Source organism: Mobula birostris, chromosome 6, assembly GCF_030028105.1.
Source record: "Mobula birostris isolate sMobBir1 chromosome 6, sMobBir1.hap1, whole genome shotgun sequence".
Classification (NCBI taxonomy): domain Eukaryota; kingdom Metazoa; phylum Chordata; class Chondrichthyes; order Myliobatiformes; family Myliobatidae; genus Mobula; species Mobula birostris.
Window position 1 is genome coordinate 80,212,660 of NC_092375.1, and position 22,837 is coordinate 80,235,496.

The 22,837-nt window shown below is 39.3% G+C and overlaps 1 protein-coding gene across 4 annotated transcripts in view; it reads right to left on the bottom strand.

The window, feature by feature from the left end:
- Positions 1-22,837, bottom strand: part of scml2 (Scm polycomb group protein like 2) — a 140,550-nt gene that overhangs the window by 10,772 nt on the left and 106,941 nt on the right. For all 4 annotated transcript variants that reach the window (XM_072260718.1, XM_072260721.1, XM_072260722.1 and 1 more), the window contains 2 exons: positions 22,485-22,610; positions 18,555-18,833 (listed from right to left, as the gene is read on the bottom strand). In XM_072260718.1, the coding sequence (XP_072116819.1) occupies positions 18,555-18,833; positions 22,485-22,610 (405 nt within the window). The remainder of the gene's footprint in view (positions 1-18,554; positions 18,834-22,484; positions 22,611-22,837) is intronic.

Sequence of the window (22,837 nt, forward strand, 5' to 3'; positions counted from 1 at the left end):
TGTCTCCACCCGGTCCTCTTTCCTCACCTTTGTGATCCCCCCTGCATCCTCTATGTTTTCCTCCAGATTTCAGCAGGGGTGTCCGCCACTCTGCTCACTAAACCGGCTGGCATAAGCGCAAGCAGCTGGTCCCTGAAATAAACAATGCGACCATGCTTCTGCCCCGCTAATGAGGTATGTCGGAATGTAACTATTTCCAGCACTAAAAACCCAAATAAAACTCTCTCTACCAGCATGTTAGAGAGGGTGCAACTTCAACATGTTACCGTGAAAAAAAAAATACAATAAGTAACGTAAGTTAAAAGAGTAAGAAGAGAAAAGTAAGAATTAGTCGGAACAGCTGTAACAGGCTGCATGCACGACCGGCGCATGCGCACTTTTATATAATGTTGTGTTTGGAGTGAGAATACATTCAGCTTTTTAAATGATGTTTTTGACTGGATAACCATGCAGTAACACAGCCAATAAAAGGAAGGCAAGATCAAGCAGAGTGACCATTTTGAAGTGGCCAGTTATAGACAAAATGGCAGCCAGGGCAGTTGAATGCTTCCCCTGCAAGAAATGGGAAGTCAGTGAACCTCAGGGTCCCCCTGATAACTGTATCTACAGAAAGTGCACTCAGCTGTGACTCTTGACAGACTGGATGAAGGGGGTACTGTTGGATGTACTCAGGATCATCCAGGATGCTGAGGACATTATATATGAAAGTTTTAGTGTGCTGGTCATGCTTACTGTGCAGACTTCAGGGTGACCACAAAGAGAAGGGAGTTAACAGAGAGTGCAGAATTATACAATAGTTATTCCCTTCAGTGACAGCTGTATTTCTTTAGGTGTGTGTACGCGCGTGGGGGAGTGCCCTTTCAGAGGACAGCAGCAGTAGCTGGGTTAGTGGCACCATGCCCAGCTCTGAGGCAAGGAAGGGAAGGTGAAGTCAGGCAGAGTAATAGAGATAAGGACTTGATAGTAAAAGGTGAGGATAGGCATTTCTGCTGCTACAAATGAGACTCCAGAATTGTGAGTTGCCTCCCTGGTGCCAGAGTCAAGGATGCCTCACAGAAGGTACAGGTGATTCTGAAAGGCACAGGTGAGTAATCAACTGGAGATTATGGTCCATATAGGTACCAAATGACATGGGCCCGAGTTGGGATGAGGTCCAGCAAAGGGAGTAGCCACTGAGAGATGGAGGAATAGATACATAGACAGTTAATTAAAAGTGCAGAAACAACAGATTTGTCATAATGAAAGACTAACTTTCCCAGTATTGATTGGAACCTCCCTAATACAAGAGACTTAAATGGAGCAGAATTACTCCAGTGCACCTAAGAGGGGCTCTTAAAACAGTATGTGGAGAGTCCAACTAGAGGAGAGAACATAGTAGACCTGGTTTTGGGAAGTGAACCAGGTTAGGTGACAGACCTGATAGTGGGTGAACATTATGAGAAAAGTGACTACAACTCACTCTGTTTTAAGATAGTCATGGATAAAAATAAAATTGGAACGTGGTCAGGGGCTAAATTGGCGGGGGGGCGGCAGAAGGGTAAATTAAGACAGGATGGGAAAAAAGCTAAGGGGTATTGACTGTAAGCAGCTGCTGACAAACAGTCTGACGTCTGGGAGTTATTTAAAAGTTAGCTGATGGGATGGGAATATTCTGGTAAGGAGTAAAGACATAACAGCAAAGTAATAGAATCTTTTATGGCCTGTGAGGTCCTAAATTTAGTCAGGAAGAAAAAGTATACACAAGGTGTAGGAAGCTGAAGTGATACTGGGTCCTTATGAAATATAAAGTAAAAGTTCGGCACAGACTAGAAGGGCCGAGATGGCCTGTTTCCATGCTGTAATTGTTATATGGTTATATATAAAGAAAACAGGCAAGTGCTCAAGCAGGTGCTTAAGAAGGGCATGAAATATCCTTGGCAAACAGGATCAAGGAAAACTCCAAGGCATTTTTTATTTAAGAAAAAAAAAGGATAACTAAAGAGAGGGTAGGACCACTCAAGGATAAAGGAGGGAATTTGTATTTGGAGTCAAAGCAAGTGACTGAGGTGTTAAATGAATACTTTGAGGTATTTACCAGGGAGAAGGATTTGGAGGATAGTGAAAATAGAGTTGGATGTGCCAATATGCTATGATATTTTGAGGTTAAAGAGGAGGTAGTGCTGAGTCTTCAGAAAAGCATCAAGGTGAATCAGTCCCAAGGCCTGAATGCATAAAGCAATATGTGAGAGATTGTTGGGACCTTGACAAATATCTTTGTGTCCTCACTATCAATAGGTGACGTCTGACAGTACTGGAGAGTAGCAAATGTTGTTTTTGTTCAAGGAGGAAAATAGGGATAATCCAGGAGATAATCGGCCAGTGACCCTCATATCAGTGGTTACAGAGAAACTGCAGTGCAGTTAGACAAAAAGGCACAAGATTGTAGTGAGGCAATTGTGAGGTCAGGAGTCCAACATATATTAGGACACCATTCAAGTCTTATAACTGCAGTATAAAAATTATTAAAAAAGGTACATGCTTTCAAGCTTTTGTATCTTCTGCCCAGTGGAGGGGGGTGGGGGAAAAAAAAGAATGGTTGGTTGGGACCTTTAATAAGGCAGTGAGAAGTGCAGACAAAGTCCATGGAGGGGAGGCTGTTCTCCATGATGTGCTTTGCTGAGCTGTGCCTACAACCCTCTGCAGTTCAAGCTGACACAAGCAGAGCAATTGCTAAACCAAGCCGTTTTGCATTTGGATAGGATGCTTTCTATGGTGCATTGATAAATATTGGTGAGGCACAAAGGAGAAGATAAAGATGTATGGTATCCAGGGTGAATTGCAAGTTCGGATTCAGAACTGGCTTGACATAGAAGATAAGAGTTCAGGGGTGGAAGGCTGTTATTCTAGCTAGAGTCCGTGACCAGCAGTGTTCTGCAAGGATCAGTGCTAGGTTCTGTATTGTTTGTGATATATACCAAGGATATGGATGAAAATGTAGATGGTTGGATTAGCAAGTTTGTAGATGACTCAAAGAGTGGTGGAATTGTGGACAGTGTAAAGGACCATCAAAGAATATTGTGGGATATGGATACATTACAGATATGGCAGAGAAATAGCTGATAAAGTTTAATATAGGCTGGTGCGAGGTATTGCACTTTGGGAGATCAAATTAAAAGAGAAATTTTGGTACAGAGGGATCTTGGGTTCCAGCTCCATAGTTCACTGAAAGTTGCTATGGCAAGTTGATAAAGTGGTAATGAAGGTGTATGTTATGCTTGCCTTCACTGGCAGAGATGTGAGTAGAAATGTAAAGAAGTGATGCTGTAAAACACGTTTGGTCAGATCACACTTTGAGTATTGTATGCGGTCCTGTTCACCCCATGTAGGAAGGATGTGGAGACTAAGATGCTGCCTGGATTAGATTAAGGAAAGGTTGGACAAACTTGGATTATTCTCCCCAGAGCATCCGAGGAATAGATATGGTATGGTATCAGAATGTTTTCCCCAGAATAAAAAATGAGAGAGGAAGCTAGTGACTTGAAGGGCAAGTTTTTTTTTTAAAAAACATAGAAAATGACAGGTGCCTGGAATGGGTTACCAGAGGTAGTAGATGAAGCAGGCATTTTGGTGGAATTTAAGAGACTTTTCAATAGACACATGAAAATAAAGGGAACAGAGGATGTGGATGATATATAGGAAGAGAACATCTAGTATAAATTGGCATGCAATTTGACACATCGTGAGCAGTGCTGTACTGCTTCATGTCCTTATGTTGATAGTTACAAGATTAATAATAATTGAACTATAATTATGAATGTGCCAGCTAATGGAATAATTTGTGATTCTTCACTGGAATGTCATGGTCCAGATTCATCCAAGCAGATATTGCAGACTGGAAAAAGCTCATGTATTTCCACATGGATACTCATTTAAGTATTAACATTAGACCATTGGTCCATAAGGTATAGGAGAGGAATTAGGCCATTTGGCCTATCGAGTCTACTCCATGCTGATCTAATTTTCTTCTCAGTCCCAATCTCCTGCCTTCTCCCCGTATCCCTTCATATCCTGGCTAATCAATAAGTTATCAACTTCTGGCTTAAAAATACATTAAGACTTGGCCTCCTCAGCTGCCTGTGGCAAAGAATTCCAGAGATTCACCACTCTGGCTAAAAAGATGCCCTTCTATTCTGAGGCTGTGTCCAATGGTCTTAGACTCTCCTACCATAGGAAGCATCCTCTCCACATCCACTCTATCAAAGCCTTTCACCATTCGATAGGTTTCCATGAGGTCACCCCTCATTCTTTTAATTCCAGTCAATACAGCCACAGAGCCGTCAAATACTCTGCATTTGACAAGCAGTTCAATCCAGGAATAATTTTCGTGAATCTCCTTTGAACCCTCTCCAGTTCAACATGTCCTTTCTAAGATAAGGTGCCCAAACCTGCTCACAATACTTCAAAAGAGGCCTCACCAGTGATTTATGAAGTTTCAACATTACTTTTATATTTTAGACCTCTTAAAATGAATGCTAGCATTACATTTGCCTTCCTCACCAGACTCAACCTGCAAATTAACCTTTAGGGAGTCCTGCACAAGGACTCCCAAGTCCCTTTGCACCTCAGTTTATTGTATTTTCTCTCCATTTAGAAAATAGTCAATCCTTTCCTTTATTTAACAAAAGTGCATGACCATACACTTCCCGACACTGTATTCCAACTGCTATTTCTTTGCCCATTCTCCTAATCTGTCTAAGCCCTTCTGTAGGCTCTCTACTTCCTCAAAACTACCTGCTCCTCCAACTATCTGAATATCATATGCAAACTTTCAAAAAAAGCCATCAATTCTATTGTCCAAGTCATTGACATTTCACGTAAAACAAAACAGCCCGAACACAGATCTCTGTGAAACAATAATAGTCAACAGCAGCCAGCCAGAAAAGGCTCCCTTTATTCCCACTCTTTGCCTCCTGCCAATCAGCCACTGCTTTATTCATGCTAGGATCTTTCCTGTAATACCAGGGGCTTATAGTTGTTCAGCAAACTCATGTGTGGCACCCTGTCAAAGGCCTTCTTAAAATCTTTGTCTATCCTGCTTGTTATTTCTTCAAAGAATTCCAACAGATTTGTCAGGCAAGATTTTCCCTTGAGGAAACCATGCTGACTCAGGCCTATTTTATCGTGTGCCTCCAAGTACCCTGAAACCTTATCCTTAATAATCAATTCCAACATCTTCCCAACCATTGAGGTCAGACTAACAGGCCTATAGCAGTATTGCACCCATATTATACTGTCTCAGTACTTATACATTTGAGTGCTGTAGCACTTACTTTTTATTCAAAGTTATTTTGTAAATAACACTATTCTTTGCATTTCTGGTCAGATGCTACTGCATTTCATTTGCTTTGTACCTGTACTCGGCACAACGACAATAAAGTTGAATCTCATCTAATCTAGTCTATAGCTTCCTTTCTTCTGCCTCTCTCCCTTCTTAAAGAGTGGAGTGACATTTGCATTTTGTCTTCTGGAACAATTCCACTATCTAGTGATTCTTGAAAGGCCATTACTAATGCCTGCACAGTCTCTTCAGCCACCTCTTTCAGAACTCACCATCTGGTCCAGGTGATTTATCTACCTTCAGACCTTTCAGTTGCCCAAGAACCTTCTCTCTAGTTATGGTAACTTCACACACTTAATGCCCCCTAACACTTGGAACTTCCACCATACAGCTAGCACTTTCCACAGTAAAGACTAATGCAAAATACTTATTCAGTTTGCTTGTCATTTCATTCTTCCCCATTACCACTTCTCCAGCATCATTTTCCAGCAGTCTGATATCCACTCTCGCCTCTCTTTTACACTTTAGTGTATAAACCCCTAACAACCCTGATTTAACCCTAACTTAATCACAGGTAATTTACAATGACCAATAACTCTACCTGGTACATCTTTGGACCGTGTGAGGAAACCAGAACACCCATGGGGAGGACATACAGAGACTCCTTACAGAGAATTCTGGAATTGAACTTTGATGTTCAACATCCTAAGGTGTAACAGCGCTATGCTACCATGGCAGTATTCATTTTGCCACTTAATCTGTACATTCCACCCTATCACAGACCTTCCTTTTGATTTTCTTCTCCCCTTCCTCCTCTCTCTGAAATTCAAGGACATGCTTAATTCTATTTTTTCTTAATTCTCAAAAGGTCACATTAATTTTCATTTTCATTTAGATCTTTTTACTAATTATTGAAAATTGACAACAAAAAACATTAATATAATCAAGTCAATATATCAATATGTATAATAAGAGTTAAACTATTAACCAAGCTAAACAGTGTATCAATAATAATAATTTAAAAAAAAAACAAAATGTTAAAGCTTTTTTTTTGGGAAAAAGAACCCCTGCTAACTAAAACAAAAAAAACCCTGCTATCAAAAAAAAACACAAGAAGAAAGCACCCATTTGGAGCACAAACCCAGAGCTATACGCCATACAAGCTTCCATTAAAAAAAAGACATCAATCCGCCACCAAATCCATTTACCCAAGAATCAGAAGGGGACCATCTTAATTAACACAAATCAAATGATAGTAGCGGGCAAAAGAACCCCAACTTTTCTCAAAGTCAAATCGAGAATCAAAAGTTCGACTTCTGATTCTTTCCAAACTAAGACATAGCATCACCCGAGAGAACTATTGTATCAAAGTGGGAGCAGAAGCATCTTTCCATTTTAATAAAATAGCCCTTCTAGCCAATAATGTAACAAATGCAATTACATGTTGGTCTGATATAGAAATACCATGAATACATTGAGGAATTATACCAAACAAAGCTGTCAATTTATTAGGTTGTAAATTAATTTTTAAAGCTTTAGAAATTGTAAAAAAAAATATATTTCCAAAACTGTTTCAATACAGAACATGACCAAAACATATGTGTCAATGTAGCTATCTCAGTTTTACATCTATTAACATTAGGAAATATTTTAGACAGTCTCTCCTTTGTCAAATAATAACGATGTACAATTTTAAATTCAATTAGAGAATAATTGGCGCAAATCAAAGAAGAGTTAACCAACTTCAAAATTCGCAACCAATCCTCTGTTATCAAGGTCATGTTAAGCTCTCTTTCCCAATCTTGCTTAATCTTAAGTAGAGGATAATTATCCCGTTGTAATAGTAAATTATAAATTTTCTCAATAAAACCTTTCACTAAAGGGTTCATTTTTAAAATAATATCTAACAGGTCAGAATTTTGTATATATGGAAGATTGCTTAAATATTCTTGTAAAAAATGTCTGGCCTGAAGATATTGCAAAAAGTGTGAGTGTGAAAGAGAGTATTTAGTTGTTAATTTCTCAAAGGACATCAATCGGCCTTCTTGAAACAGATCCATAAAGGGATAAGTTCCTTTATTCCTCCAAAGAGAAAAGGTAGGATTACTAAGTGAAGGTTTAAATAAATACTTTCAATAAATTAAACTAAGAAGGTTAAATTTTTTAAGATTAAAAAACTTCCGAAACTGGTACCAAATTGGTAATGATTGCTTAATAGAAACCATAGAACCATACAAACTACTACACAGAAACAGGCCTTATGGCCCTTCTTGGCTGTGCCGAACCATTTTCTGCCTAGTCCCACTGACCTGCACACGGACCATATCCCTCCATACACCTCCCATCCATGTATCTGTCCAATTTATTCTTAAATGTTAAAAAAGAACCCGCATTTACCACCTCATCTGGCAGCTCATTCCATACTCCCACCACTCTGTGTGAAGAAGCCCCCCCAATGTTCCCTTTAAACTTCCCCCCCCCTCACCCTTAACCCATGACCTCTGGTTTTTTTTCTCCCCTTGCCTCAGTGGAAAAAGCCTGCTTGCATTCACTCTATCTATACCCATCATAATTTTATATACCTCTATCAAATCTCCCCTCATTCTTCTACGCTTCAGGGATTAAAGTCCTAACCTATTCAACCTTTCTCTGTAACTGAGTTTTTCAAGTCCCGGCAACATCCTTGTAAACCTTCTCTGCACTCTTTCAACCTTATTTATGTCCTTCCTGTAATTTGGTGACCAAAACTGAACACAATACTCCAGATTCGGCCTCACCAATGCCTTATACAACCTCATCATGACATTCCAGCTCTTATACTCAATACTTTGATTAATAAAGGCCAATGTACCAAAAGCTCTCTTTACGACCCTATCTACCTATGACACCACTTCTGGGGAATTTTGTATCTGTATTCCCAGATCCCTCTGTTCCACTGCACTCCTCAGTGCCTTACCATTAATCCTGTATGTTCTACCTTGGTTTGTCCTTCCAACGTGCAATACCTCACACTTGTCTGTATTAAACTCCATCTGCCATTTTTCTGCCCATTTTTCCAACTGATCCAAGTCCCGCTGCAGGCTCTGAAAACCTTCCTCACTGTCTACTACACCTCCAATCTTTGTATCATCAGCAAATTTGCTGATCCAATTTACCACATTATCATCCAGATCATTGATATAGATGACAAATAACAATGGACCCAGCACTGATCCCTGTGGCACACCACTAGTCACAGGCCTCCACTTGGAGAAGCAATTCTCTACTACCACTCTTTGGCTTCTTCCATTGAGCCAATGTCTAATCCAATTTACCACCTCTCCATGTATACCTAGCGACTGAATTTTCCTAACTAATCTCCCATGCGGGACCTTGTCAAAGGCCTTACTGAAGTCCATGTAGACAATATCCACTGCCTTCCCTTCATCCACTTTCCTGGTAACCTCCTCGAAAAACTCCAATAGATTGGTCAAACATGACCTACCACGCACAAAGCCATGTTGACTCTCCCTAATAAGTCCCTGTCTATCCAAATGCTTGTAGATTCTGTCTCTTAGTACTCCTTCCAATAACTTACCTACTACCGATGTTAAACTTACCGGCCTATAATTTCCCAGATTACTTTTCGATCCTTTTTTAAACAATGGAACAACATGAGCCACTCTCCAATCCTCCGGCACCTCACCTGTAGACAGCGACATTTTAAATATTTTTGCCAGGGCCCCTGCAATTTCAACACTAGTCTCCTTCAAGGTCCGAGGGAACACCCTGTCAGGTCCCAGGGATTTATCCACTTTAATTTTCCTCAAGACAGCAAGCACCTCCTCCTTTTTGATCTGTACAGTTTCCATGATCTCACTACTTGTTTCCTTTAATTCCATAGACTTCATGCCAGTTTCCTTAGTAAATACAGACACAAAAAACCTATTTAAGATCTCCCCCATTTCCTTTGGTTCCACACATAGCCCACCACTCTGATCTTCAAGAGGACCAATTTTATCCCTTACAATCCTTTTGCTCTTCATATACCTGTAAAAGCTCTTTGGATTATCCTTCACTTTGACTGCCAAGGCAACCTCACGTCTTCTTTTAGCCCTCCTGATTTCTTTCTTAAGTATTTTCTTGCACTTCTTGTACTCCTCAAGCACCTTATTTACTCCCTGCTTCCTATACATGTCATACAACTCCCTCTTCTTCTTTATCAGAGTTGCAATATCCCTTGAGAACCAAGGTTCCTTATTTCTATTCACTTTGCCTTTAATCCTGACAGGAACATACAAATTCTGCACTCTCAAAATTTCTCCTTTGAAGGCTTCCCACCTACCGATCACATCCTTGCCAGAGAACAACCTGTCCCAATCCACGCTTTTTAGATCCTTTCTCATTTCTTCAAATTTGGCCTTCTTCCAGTTCAGAACCTCAACTCTAGGACCAGATCTATTCTTTTCCATGATCAAGTTGAAACTAATGGTGTTATGATCACTGGAACCAAAGTGCTCCCCTACACAGACTTCTGTCACTTGTCCTAACTCATTTCCTAACAGGAGATCCAATATTGCATCCCCTCTAGTTGGTCCCTCTATATATTGATTTAGAAAACTTTCCTGAACACATTTTACAAACTCTAAACCATCTAGACCCCTAACGGTATGGGAGTCCCAATCAATGTATGGAAAATTAAAATCCCCTACCACCACAACTTTATGTTTCCTGCAGTTGCCTGCTATGTCTCTGCAGATTTGCTCTTCCAATTCTCGTTGACTATTGGGTGGTATGTAATACAATCCCACTAATGTGGCCATACCTTTCCTGTTTCTCAGCTCCACCCATAAGGACTCAGTAGACAAGCCCTCTAATCTGTCCTGCCTGAGCACTGCTGTAATATTTTCCCCTAACAAGCAATGCTACTCCCCCACCTTTCATTCCTCTGCTTCGATCACATCTGAAACATCGGAACCCTGGAATATTAAGCTGCCAGTCCTGCCCCTCCTGTAGCCGTTTCACTAATTGCTATAACGTCATAATGCCATGTGTCAATCCACGCCCTCAACTCATCCGCCTTCCCCGCAATACTCCTAGCATTGAAATATATACACCTCAGAAGATTTTTACCACCACTCACAACCTGTTAGTGGATTTGCTTGAACTTTTAACATCATTTATTTTTACCCCAGCCACACTGTCAGCTCTGGCACTCTGGTTCCCACCCCCCTGCAAATCTAGTTTAAAGCCTCCCCAACAGCACTAACAAACCTCCCTGAAAGGATATTGGTCCCCCTGTAGTTCAAGTGTAACCCGATCCCAGCTGCCCCAGAAGAGGTCCCAAATATCCTGAAATCTGAAACCCTGCCCCCTACACCAGTTCCTCAGCCACTTGTTCATCCTCCAGAGCATCCTATTCCTACCCTCACTGGCACGTAGCACAGGTAGCAATCCTGAGATTACCACCTTCGAGGTCCTGCTTTTCAACTTCCTACCAAGCTCTCTATACTCACTCTCCAGGACCTCCTCACTCTTCCTTGCTATGTCATTGGTACTGATGTGCACCACGACATCTGGCTGATCACCCTCCCACTTCAGAATGTCATGCAATCGATCAGAGACATCCTTGACCCTGGCACCCGGGAGGCAACAAACCATCCTGGATTCTCTGTCACGACCACAGAACCTCCTATCTGCACCTCTAACTATCGAGTCCCCTATCACTACCGCTCTCCTCTTTCTCCCCCCTCCCTTCTACACTGCAGAGCCAGACTCAGTGCCACTGATCCGGCTACTGCAGCTTGTCCCAGGTAAGTCATCCTCCCCAACAGTATCCAATGCGGTATACTTATTGTTGAGGGGAATGGCCACAGGGGAACCCTGCTCTAAATCATAGGATCCTAAATCCTAAATCATAGGATTTATATTTAAACTAGAAATTTTGGCTAGTTGTACAGGTAAAGAAGCTCCTAATAACGAAGTTAAGTAAAATTGTTTCACAGCTTACAATTCCAGACCAACCCATGGTGGTCGTTCATTTTTATTGGTCCAATATAACCAAGAACACGCATAATGTAAATTAACCGCCCAATAATACATTCTTAAATTAGGCAAAGCAAGACCTCCGTCCATTTTTAATTTTTGTAAATGACATTTTCCAATTCTTGGTCTTTTATTATTCCAAACAAAAGATGAAATAATAGTCAACCTGATCAAAAAACTTCTTAGTTAAAAAAACAAGAATATTTTGAAATACATATAAAAATTTTGGTAAGATCATCATTTTAACTGCATGAATTCGATCAACTAACAAAAGTGTAAGAGGATTCCATCCAGAAAATAATTACTTCATAAAATCCACTAAGGGAACTAAATTAGCTCTATAAAGGTCTCCATAATTTTTAGTGATGATAATACCTAAATATTTAAAAGAATCCGTAACTTTAAAAGGAATATCATCATACATAAAAGCAGAATCATTTAAAGGAAATAGTTCGCTTTTATGCAGGTTTAATTTATATTCTGAAAATTTTCCAAATTCATTTAATAATTTCAATAAACTGGGAACAGATTCTTCAGGATTCAAAACATAAACTAAGAGATCATCAGCATAAAGGGAGATCTTATGAATAGTCCCATTTTTGGAAATTCCTTGAATACCCCTAGCTTCATGAAGTGCAATAGCCAGAGGTTCCAGCACCAAATTAAATAACAAAGGACTTAACGGACATCCTTGTCTCGTACCCCGTGGAAGTCGAAAAAAGGGGGATCTACAGTTATTAGTAATCACAGTGGCAATAGGGCTTTTATATATCATTCTAATCCACTTATTAAAATTAGTACCAAAGCTAAATTTCTCTAAATCATTAAATAAATATTTCCATTCAACTCTATCAAATGCCTTTTCAGCATCAAGAGAAACAACACATTGGGGAGTTTTCGAGGGGGATGAGTATATAACATTTAACGGTCTCCGAGGGTTAGAAAAGGAATAACAGCCTTTTATAAAACCTGTTTGGTCCTGAGAAATAATTTTAGCTAGTATATTCTCCAACCGATTAGCCATTATTTTTGAAAGAATTTTAGCATCTACATTTAATAATGAGATAGGTCTATATGAAGCACAATCCACAGGGTCTTTATCTTTCTTAAGAATTAAAGAAATAGAAGCTTCATAAAATGTGGAAGGTAACTCTCCTAACAAAAAAGTATCTTTAAGCATTTCCAACATATAAGGAGTAAGCAAATCTTCAAATTTTTTTATAAAATCCTATAGAAAAATCATCCAGTCCAGGAGCTTTACCAGATTGCATTGAAAAAATAGCTTTCTGAATTTCTCTTTCAGTAAAAGGAGTATCAAGAATTTGTTGATCTTCAACAGATATTCTAGGAAAATCAATCTTTTGTAAAGAGGCATTCACTTTAGAAGGATCAGCTGGAAACTGAGATTTATAGAGTTCACTGTAATAGTCTTGAAAAATTTTATATCTTCATAATTACAAGATAAACTATCATCTCCCTTACAAATTTTTAAAAATTTAAATTAAATTAAATTAGAAAATTTAAAAAAAAGCTCTAACTGCTTTTAGTTGGGATGCTAATAGCTTATGACTTTTATCTCCAAACACATAAAATTGACTTTTTAATTTAAGCAAATTTTTTTCAATAGGATAAGTTAATAATAAATTATATTGTGATTGAAGTTCAACCCTTTGTTTAAATAAATCAATATTAGGAGAAACTGCATAAGTGTTATCCAAGTCTTTAATTTGTTTTGAAATCCTACCTAACTCTATTTTTGGTCACATTAAAACATTAATTATCTTTCCACAGGGACTGCTCAATTGACTAAGAATATTCACTATTTCCTCTATTTCAGATTTCCAGTATTTACAGTACATATTTTGGTTTTGCTCTTCATATTCCCAATGGCAGGTTAATTGGCCAATGTAAATTTCCCCTAGTGAGTAGGTGAGTCATAGAACGTGGGGATAAATGATAAAAATTTAAGGAGAACAAAATGTGGGTTCATTGTAAGTGACTGCTTGATGATGGGTCGAAGGGCCTGTATCCATGCTGTGTCTCTTTATGGTTCCACGTCTTGAATCAAAAATAAAAGACAATGAATTACAAGTGGTATTTACAAGAAGCACTACGGAGGTTAAGAACTTAAAGATGTAGATGATACCATATAAAACCAACACAAAATCCTCAAAAAAGACATTGCTTATGTAGATAATGAGCAATGGCAGGAGAGGTAATTGTCATACTAGAGAAAAAAGTTTTAAACATATTCAAAACAGGAATGACAGTAGACTGAGGGCTGTATAAAACAGAAAAGTATCAAGAAAGAAAAAAAATAAGCATTAACTAACAGGAAATGCCAGTATTAATTGAAAATGTTTAAAGGCAAATGAAATGCACGATGAAGCAAAAAGATAGAAGCAGGCAAGTCTGGTATTGGCTTGTTAAACAAATATCCCTTTCATGATAGGAAAATTACAATATTCTACCTGTGTAATAATCTTCAATGTGTGGAAGGCAGAATATTGCATGTAAAACAAAATAGATATGGCAATGATAATGGTTCATAAGAGAGACAATTATGTTGTTGGTACTGTCTACTTCTTAATTCAAAACAAAATTGTGAATATATAGTCTCTAATTTTCCAAACTCGTTAGAGACAGGAAATACACTCTAGAAATAGACATGTGAAGCATAAATGATCACAAGAGTGGTGAAGAAAAATAAGGTCCACATGGATTCCAGAAGACATTTGATCTGGTATGGCACTGAACTACTGGAAATTAAGCTCAATGTGGTTAGCTATATAGGAATGAAAAATTATTTACTTAATGTTTCGATACAGAGAACTGTTAGGGAGGAAAGAAATGGGTATCTATGTACAGAAAACTTTAAAAGCAACATACAAGAATAAAGGTATTCAAAAAATAACTGAATGCTGTATTTTAGCCACCTTAAGATAGAAACTATGAGGAAGTTAAACTTCAGTTATGCAGAGCTATAATCAGATCAGAATTGCAGTACCACATATCATTTGGACATAGAACCTGAGTGAATGCATCAGTCTTGTATTAATAGAATGGAGATTCACTAGAACAATACCAGAGTTCCAAAGGCTAGAGAACATAAGTTGCCTGACATTTAATATTATAATTCACAGATTGAAGAATGTGTAAAATAATAAAAATGTCTGAAAAAGTAGATGGCGAGAAACTATTTACTCTTGCATCTCTTATGCATCAATCTCAAAATGAGAGTAGGCATATCATGAGTATGGCATTTTGAGGCAACCTTGCACAGAAATATTGATGGAAAGCTGGAAAACTTCCAAAAAGCTGCTTCTTTTGGGGCAAATGGAGTTTTCAATAATGAAAGATTAATAAAAGATATCAAGCAGCATAGATCAAAAATACAGAGACATAGGAGTCACAATCTAATTCAGGTGCTTGGGATAGTAGGTCTGACAGATAGAATGGCCTACTTTCTGCTCTTTGAACAGACAAGCAAAACTATGAGCAGTGCACTTCAGATCAGTATTATCACCGGAGTCAGTATTATGTACCATCAAATAGTGTTCAACAGCCAAGTTATTCTGTACAATTCATACCGCATGGACTTTCTCAGCAACTCAAACAAAACTTATTTTTGATTTCTGGTTTCTCACCAAACTAAATAGTCAAATCGAATTTGGGGGAGGGAAGAAAGCAACTAAGAAGGGATTCACTTATATTGAAGTAGAATTCTCTATAATTAAAATAACCAGTTTAGTCCATACTTTGGTAAATCAGATTACCAAGGTGTGCTCTTTCTCCTTGCATACAAACAGAACCTGAAACAGGATGATCCAGTACAGAAAATTGTACTGTCTTCTGTCTGAAGAAATACATAAATTCCTACATGACTCCATTGAGTCAGTACACCAGTCCATGTTCAAATGCTCAGCAGCCAGCCTAGGTGAGTGCTTCACCACCATCGTGGACTTAGTCCTTCAAGCATTTGATGATAATGTACCAAAATGGACTGCCTGGTTGAAACCGTGGGTGAACCAGGAGATCCACTCGCTACTGAAATCTAGGACTGCAGCATTCATATCAGCTAACCCTGACCTTCACAAGAAATTAAGATATGAACTGCATAAAGCTATCAGAGATGACAAGAGACCATACCAGTCCAAAATCAAATCCCAAAAGAGCTGTCTGTTGTGGCAGGACTTGTAGGCTATAAAAGTCAGGCAGCTCATTCCTTTCTGTTTTAAGCAGAAGGGGATCAGTATGTCACCCCCACACCAACAGCTTCCAATTCATCTGAACCTACAGTCACCGCTGCAGGCTTAAGATGAATCTTCTGGAGAGTGAACCTGCCTAATGCGTCTGATCGGAATTATGTTCCTGGCTGTGTCCTTAGATCTCGCCCATGTTGATCAGTAGGTGAGGGTATTTTCAGACATTTTTAACCTCTACCTGCTTCTACCTGAGGCTCCCACCTGCTTTAAGATGATCACAATCACTGTACCTAAAAAGAATTGAAGTAATGTGCCTTAATGAAAACCACCCAGTGGCTCTGAAACCCACCATCATGAAGTGTTTCCAAGAGGTTGGCCTTGACATATTATTAACTCCAGCCCCCCTGACAGTTTTGACCCACAGCAATTCATTTACCACAATGACAGGTCTATGGAGCACTTCATCCCCCTCACCCTACATTCATCTCTAGAGCACCTGGACACTAAAGACACCTACGTTAGACTATTGTCTATTGACTACAGCTCTGCCTTCAAGATTATAATTCCAAGCAAACTCATCACCAAAATCAGAGGTGTGGGAGTCAACACCTTCCTCTGCAAATGGATTCTTGATCCAGTAAGGAGAGACAACATCTCTACCACGATTATTCTTAACATTAGTGCTCCACAAGATTACACAACCTCCTAATCTACTCCTTGTACACTAATAACTGCATGGCCAGAATCTGCTGCAACACTCATCTAAAAGTCTGCAGATTATACCACCATAGTGGCCTGTATCTCAAATAACAATACACTGGAGTACCAGAAGGAGAAAGACAGCTTAGGAACATGAAGTCATGGTAACAACATTTCCCTCAATGGCAGCAAAACTGAAGGAAGGGTCAATGACTTCAGGAAAGGAGCTGGTGCAGAGACTCTTATCTACTTATCTAACTGGAGGTGGAGCTTAGGATGGTGGTGGTGTCTAACGGTGACACCTTTGCTTGCATCTTTGGAAACAGCTCTATTTCTAGCTTTGATATCTCAATTTTTCCCTTTCAAAGTTCTTTTGAAGACCCCAACCTGGAGTTACACGCTGAGTTCGGTTCTTTGCAGGCTTTGACATCTCATCAGAATGACTGGATCATCCTGCCTTTAGGATACTTATTTGCAATGTATCTATCCTGCGCCTTCCCAATTCCTCCCAGAAACGCCAGCCATTGCTGCTCTGCCATCATCCCTTCAGTCAATTTTGGCCAGCTCCTCAGTTATGCCTCTGTAATTCCCTTTAATCCACTGTAATACTGATACATCTGACCTCAGCTTTTCCTTCTCAAATTACAGGGTAAATTCTATCATATTACGATACTGACACTCCCCCCCTCCCCACAGGGTTCCTTTACCTTAAGCTCTCTAATCAATTCTTGTTCATTGCACAGCACCCAAATCAGAACAGCTGATCCCCTAGTTAGTTCAACCAGGAGCTGATCTAAAGAATACCAAGTAGTCTATCTCACCTGTGAGTTGCTGGACAGCAGTGAAGCTGGACGTATTGCACATCGTTTTGTAGCCTGCGTCAGGGAATAAAGCATCAGAGGCAGTGCACGAGGATGGTAAAGCATCAGAGGCAGTGCACGAGGGTGGTATGTGATCCAACAAACAGTGGAAATGATTGGCTCAGACGGCAAGACCCTGTTGAATACTGAGAGTCTAATTCATTGTTTCATTGGAGAGATCAATGCTGGGGGAGCTGCATTGCCTTGGTTGTTGCATGGGTAGGGCCTTCATGCCTCTGGGCTGGCTGTTGTGGCTGCTGGGGAAGGAGGCAACAGAGCTGCCACTGGATTCGGTGTTTGGTTGGGGACTGGCCCCTCATTTCAATGCTGCCCTCCAGTGTTTGCTTAGCCAAAGATGAGCTGGATTGCATTCGTCTACAACTGTACTAGGCGAGATGAGGAACTGCTATGGGCTTGTTCTACAGAAACGTGTCTTCAGGACAACATCCATACACCATCTAACTACATGCCGTGACACAGTGATTTCTGCTGTATATTTTTTAAAACATATTTTTTGCGACTTGAGTTTTTCTGCCATCATAATTACATGTGCAATATCTGCTGTGTGCTGAATGTGACTGTTGTGTTTTGCACCGTGGCCTCATAAGACCACTGTTTCATTGGCTGTATTGTATGCTTGAACGACAATTAAACTTGAACCAGAATGCATTCTGTCTGGATATATCATGATTTGGTATACCAATTGCTCCGCCTGTGACTGCAAAAAACTGCAGAGCATTCAGCACTTCATGGAATCCAGCCTCCCCTCCATGGACTCTGTCCATACCTCTCACTGCCTTAACAGATAGCATAATCAAATATCCACTCATCCCGAACATCCTCACTTCTCCTTTCTCTCATCAGACAAAATATAAAGCAATAAAACATGTACCACCTGGTTGAAAGACAGCTTCTACCCCACTGTGGTAAGTCTATTGGATTCCCTATTACAATAAGATGGACTCTTGACCTCAGAATCTTTATGATCTTCTTGCATTTACCGTTTATCTGCACTGCACTTTCTTCTTAATATTGTTATTGATTTACCTTGTACTACCTCAATGCACTGTGTAATGAATTGATCTATATAAACACTATGTAGGATAAATTTTTCTCAGTACTTTAGTACATGTGATAATAAATCTCAGTAATATTCCTCTATTACTACAACTAAATTTATTAAAGTTCTAAGATTACTGGCAGGCAATCCACTGAGCTGATAAGTACTATTTTTTAAATGCTTCTGCACTATGCCACTGACTGTAAGAACTAGAACCAGTTTCAGTGAAGGTAAACAACTATTTTAAATTGGAATCTGAAAATCTCCATTCATTTCTTCCTGTTTTCTTTCCTATAACTATGTGATCCTTACATCAAGAAGAATATGCTTGAACAATAGACAACAAACATGTTGTCACAAAAAAAAAGTTGCACTAATTAATTCCTTACCTTCTATTCTCCTTTGCATTCTGGCTCTATTGACATCGTAGTAACCATTATTTGCTGCTGAGTTTGAAGTCATCCTTCGTAAAGTAGATGCAGAGTTTGAGGTAGAACAGGATGGTACAACTGAACTTCTGAAACCAAGTTTACTTCCTGAGTTACGAAATTCACTTGAATTTCGTTGAGAGGGGCTAGGTGGTTTAGCAGAGTTCAGAGCAGAATCCAAGGACTCTGAGTATTTGTGTTCCTTTGGTGTAATATTATCTTCTGCAGGCAATACCTCAGCTAAAGGTAAAAATGAAGAGGTCAGAACCTGCAGCCTATTAAAACAATTACATTAACACTTCCCTGAGTTATGCTTTAGAACTATGCCCATTTAAATCATTTCTCACAAACAGCACATGTAGCTTCACCAAATTAAACCAGATTAGACTTTCATTTGCCATACTGATTCATACATATGATAAACTTTGAGTCACTGATTGTACTAGTGTCTTCAAGAGTGAGTGAGAGTGATTCAGTGATTCAAAGAGATATATTGATACATAAAAAACTGGTTCCAGAGGATGACATTTTCAAATGATTAAAAATATGTATTACAAAGTAGTGCCTTAGCACTAAAGGCAACATAGAATAAGTGAAACACTTCTTGAACATATAAATAATATATATGTACACAATTACAATATCAATTACAATAGAACTAACAAAAGTTGGGCAGACTTTCATTGATTCTGTTATGGTTACTATCCTATAAAATGAATCTCAGGATTGTATATGGTGACATACATGTATAGTACTTTGACAATAAATTTACTTAGAACTTTGAAAAATGTATTTCAGCCTCAATATTTACAGCAATTATTGCTTTGCATCTTCTGTTTGGAATCCGGCTTCAAAACAGAATCCATATTTGGAAGCCACCGAATAAGATTTCATTTAAGCTTTAAATGTAAATTGACCAATTACAGGTAGCATAAAAATAACTAACTGCTAAATACATTCTACCTTAACTTTGTAACTTATATTTCTAATTCAACTAGCATTAACAACTAATTTCATTTCGCCAAACCAAGCAGAACCAAATTTAAGCAGGAAGCATAAATATTCTACTTTGAGTCACAACTTATAATTGTTGTGATTTAATACAAATTCCTGCATCAAGCAGTTGTAGGGAAATTGCTGGAGAAAATTCTTAGGGATAGGATATATGATTAAGGAAATGTGTAAAAAATAATAAGGTTATTGTTACAGGGGATTTCAACTTCACTAATATAAATTGGATCCTTCTTAGTGCAAGGAGTTTAGATGGGGCAGAATTTGTTAAGGGTAACCAGGAAGGTTTCTTAAATCAGTATGTCAATGGTCCAATGAGAGGCGGTGCTGTACTAGACCTGGTGTTGGGTAATGAGCCTGGCCAGGTGACTGACTTTTCAGTGGGTGAATAGTTGGGGAACAGTGACCACAACTCCTTAACTTTCAGAATAGCTATAGGCAAGGATAAGTATGGTCCTTATGAAAAGGTTTTAAATTGGAGTAGGGTAAATTACAAGGGCATTGGGCAGGAATTTAGTCAAGAAGAGAAAGGGAAAGTATGTAAAGCTTTGAAGTTAGGATCAAACGAAGCACACGCGGAGTATAAGGAAGCCAAAAAAGAACTAAAGAAGGGAATTAGGAAAGCTGGGGTGGGGGGGGAGCCCAAGAAAAGTCCTTGGCAAGTAGAATGAAGGTGAATCCCAAGGCATTCTGTACACATATCAAGAACAAGAGGATAATTAGGGAGAGGGTGGGACTACTCGAGGATGGGGGCGGGGGGGGAGAGGACATTTACTTGGACGTGGAGAATGTGAGTGAGGCACTTAATGAGTACTTTGCTTCAGTATTTACCAAGAAAAAGGATATGTGGACCAGGAGATCAGTGCTCTGAGTGTATAAATATATTAGATCACTTAGGAGGTCAAGGAGGAGGAAATGTTGGACCTTCTAATGGGTATTTAGGTGGTTAACTCCCAGGGCCTGATGGGATTTACCCCAGATTATTGAAAGAGACAAGATTGTTAGACTTTGACCAGTATCTTTTTGCTCTCTCCAGGCAAGGTAATGTCCTGGAAAATTAGCGAGTGGCTAATGTTCTACGTTTAAGAAGGGAACAAGGGAAAACCTTGGGAACTATAGTTCGATGAGTCTCATGTTAGTTGTAGGGAAATTGTTAGAGAAAATTCTTAGGGATAGGATATATGAGCATTTGGAAACTCATGGGCTAATTAGGGAGAGCCTGTATGGCTTTGTGTGTGGCTTGATTGAGTTTTTGACAAGGTCATAAGACAGATTGATGAGGGTAGGACAGTAGATGTTGTCCACATGAATTTTAAGTAAGGTGTAACTCATGCAAGGCTAATCCAGAAGATTAAGATGCATGGGGTCCATGGCGAATTGGTTGTTTGGATTCAGAAGACAGAGGGCAGTGGTTGAAGGGAATTATTCGAGCTGAAGGTCTATAATTAGTGGTGTTCTGTGGGGATCTGTGCTGGAACCTCTGCTGTATGTGATGTATGTAAATGACCTGGATGAAAATGTAGATGGGTGGGTTAGTAAGTTTGCGGATGATGCTAAGATGGGTGGAGTTGTGGATAGTGTAGAAGACTGGCAAAGGAGACAGCACAATATAGATTACTTGCAGATATAGGCAGAGAAATGGCGCATGGAATTTAACCCAGATAAATGTGAGGCGTTGCACCTTCGTAGGGCTAAAGCAAGGAGACAGTACACTGTTAAGGGTAAGATCCTTAACAGTGCTGCTGAGCAGAGAGATCTTGGAGGTCCAGGTTCGTAGCTCCGTGAAAGTGGCTACAGAGGTCAATAAGGTTGTTAAGGAGGTTTATGGACTGCTTGCTTTTATTAGTCAAGGCACTGAGTTCAAAAGTCAGGAGGTTATGTTACAACTTTATAAAACTGGTTAGGCCACATTAGTACTGCGTACAGTTCTGGTTGCCCCACTATAAGGATGATGTTGGGACTTTTGAGGGGGTACAGAAGAGCTTTACCAGGATCTGCCTGGTTTAGAGGGCATTTAGTATCATGAGAGGCTGGATAAACTTGGGTTGTTTTCTCTGGAGTGCTGGAGGCTGAGAGGAGATCTGATAGAGGTTTACAAAACTGATAGGCAGAGATAGAGTAGACAGGGAGTATCTGTTTCCCAGGGTAGAAATGTCTAATACCAGAGGGCATGCATTGAAGGTGAGAGGGGACAGGTTTAAAAGAGATGCAAGTACTTTCACTCAAAGGATCGTGGATGCCTGGGATGCACTGCCTGATATGGTGGCAGAAGCAAATACATTGGAAGTTTTTAAGAGATGTTCGGATAGGCACATGGATGTAAGGAAGATGGAGGGATATGGACATTGTGTAGGTAGGAGAGATTAGTGTTTGGGTGTTTCTGATGTGCTTTTTAGCTGTTTCAGCACAATATTGTGAGTCGAGTGGCCTGTTTCTGTGCTGTACTGTTCTATGTTAAGCATCTCAGAAAAATCAATATTGGAAGGATGCAAGTTAAATTGATTCCTCTGTGATTCATACACAGTAAATTAAGGTAATGGAGACAGATCAACTAACTTCAGCCTCCTCCTCACTGTTTATAAAATAGTATGTATTCATGGTAAGGAAAAACTGAACTACATCTACTGCAATGTTAATTGCTACCAAATGGAGAAAATGGATGCAATAACATAAAAATTCCAACTTTAAGTTACGTACTTGTGGATACCTCTTTAGGATTCAAAATGGCAACTCAGGCAACTAAGCAAAACCAGCACACAAAAAGGGGAAGAATGTTCATCAGGGTAAATATATTACTTTGTATTCAAGTTAAACTCATTTAATCTAAATACAATTCATATTCAGTAATTAATAGATCACCTTCAGTAAAAAGTACAGTACCTTCAGAAGGATAAGATTCTGCTCTGGGAAGCTTTGGGGAGAGGGGAGCAGTATATGGTGGAGATTCCTGTGGAAATCGTTTTAGTCCCCTGCTTAGTGTAGCAGGATCTGATATCTCTTCTTTGGCTAAGGGAAAGAATTGCAATATTGTCATGAATATATTACATCAGTCACACCATTAACTTCAATAGAATACTGAATCTCAGACTGAATGTAGACTTAAAAGTAATAAATTTGACAAGTTGCCTATTTTTTGCTTCGGAACTATCTTGGTTATTCAGAGCTATCTACCCAGAAGGAAAAAAAAACAAGAGTTAATCCAGTTCCTATTTAAAAGCTTTAACTCAACTTGT